This window comes from Coturnix japonica, unplaced genomic scaffold (assembly GCF_001577835.2).
Source record: "Coturnix japonica isolate 7356 unplaced genomic scaffold, Coturnix japonica 2.1 chrUnrandom485, whole genome shotgun sequence".
NCBI classification, from domain to species: domain Eukaryota; kingdom Metazoa; phylum Chordata; class Aves; order Galliformes; family Phasianidae; genus Coturnix; species Coturnix japonica.
Window position 1 is genome coordinate 5,941 of NW_015439880.1, and position 1,270 is coordinate 7,210.

General features: G+C 57.2%; 1 protein-coding gene across 5 annotated transcripts in view; it reads right to left on the bottom strand.

The window, feature by feature from the left end:
- The window catches only part of KANSL2 (KAT8 regulatory NSL complex subunit 2), a 13,280-nt gene that overhangs the window by 5,574 nt on the left and 6,436 nt on the right, over window positions 1-1,270 (bottom strand). For all 5 annotated transcript variants that reach the window (XM_015850528.2, XM_015850524.2, XM_015850525.2 and 2 more), the window contains one exon: window positions 610-773. In XM_015850528.2, coding sequence (XP_015706014.1) covers window positions 610-773 — 164 coding nt within the window. The remainder of the gene's footprint in view (window positions 1-609; window positions 774-1,270) is intronic.

Sequence of the window (1,270 nt, forward strand, 5' to 3'; positions counted from 1 at the left end):
CTTGCAGGTGGATCCTGAGTGCGCAGTGGGACTGAGTGCTGGCAGGTGGGACTGAGTGCTGCAGTGGGACCTGAGTGCTGGCAGGTGACTTGAGTGCTGCAGTGGGACGAGTTGCTTCAGGTGGGACTCGGTGCTGCAATGGTGGGACTCGGTGGGTGCTTGCAGGTGGACGAGTGCTGCAGGTGGGACTTATTGCTGCAGGTGGACTATTGTGATGTCAGGTGACTTGAGTGCTGCAGGTGACTGATAGTCCCACCTGCAGCACTCAGTCCCACCTGCAGCACTCAGTCCCACCTGCAGCACCGAGTCCCACCTGCAGCACTCAGTCCCACCTGCAGCACCGAGTCCCACCTGCAGCACCGAGTCCCACCTGCAGCACTCAGTCCCACCTGCAGCACCGAGTCCCACCTGCAGCATTGAGTCCCACCTGCAGCACCGAGTCCCACCTGCAGCACTAGGTCCCACCTGCAGCACTAGGTCCCACCTGCAGCATTAAGTCCCACCTGCAGCACTGAGCAGCATCAATTCCTGCCTTGTTCCCATGGGACCCAATAACAGCAAATCCCACCCCAAAAGACGCCGCCCCCCCGCAGAGCTGCCCCCACTGACCCACAGCGTCGTGCTCCGCCTTGCGGCCGTGCAGGAAGCGCCGCTTCTTCTCCTTCAGCAAATGCTGCAGCCGCTTGAACTGGTCAATGTACAGAGACTGCAGGCGGATCAGCTTCTCACGCATGATCAGAGCAACCTCCTCCGCTGTGTACACACCTGCGTGTCTGCAGGATACAGAGCACAGCATGGAATGAGAGCATTTAATGCAATGTGAGAGCATCTAATGCGGCCTGAGAGCATCCAATGCAATGTGAGAGCATTTAATGCAATGTGAGAGCATCTAATGCGGCCTGAGAGCATCCAATGCGGCCTGAGAGCATCCAATGCGGCCTGAGAGCATCCAATGCAGCCTGAGAGCATTTAATGCAACCTGAACATCCAATGCAGCCTGAGAGCATCCAATGCAGCCTGAGAGCATCCAATGCAGCCTGAGAGCATCCAATGCAGCCTGAGAGCATCCAATGCAGCCTGAGAGCATTTAATGCAACCTGAGCATCCAATGCAGCCTGAGAGCATCTAATGCAGCCTGAGAGCATCCAGTGCAACCTTAAAGCACCTAATGCAGCCTGAGAGGAGCATCCAATGCGGCCTTAAAGCATCTAATGCGGCCTGAGAGGAGCATCCAATGCGGCCTGAGAGCATCCAATGCGGCCTGAGAGCA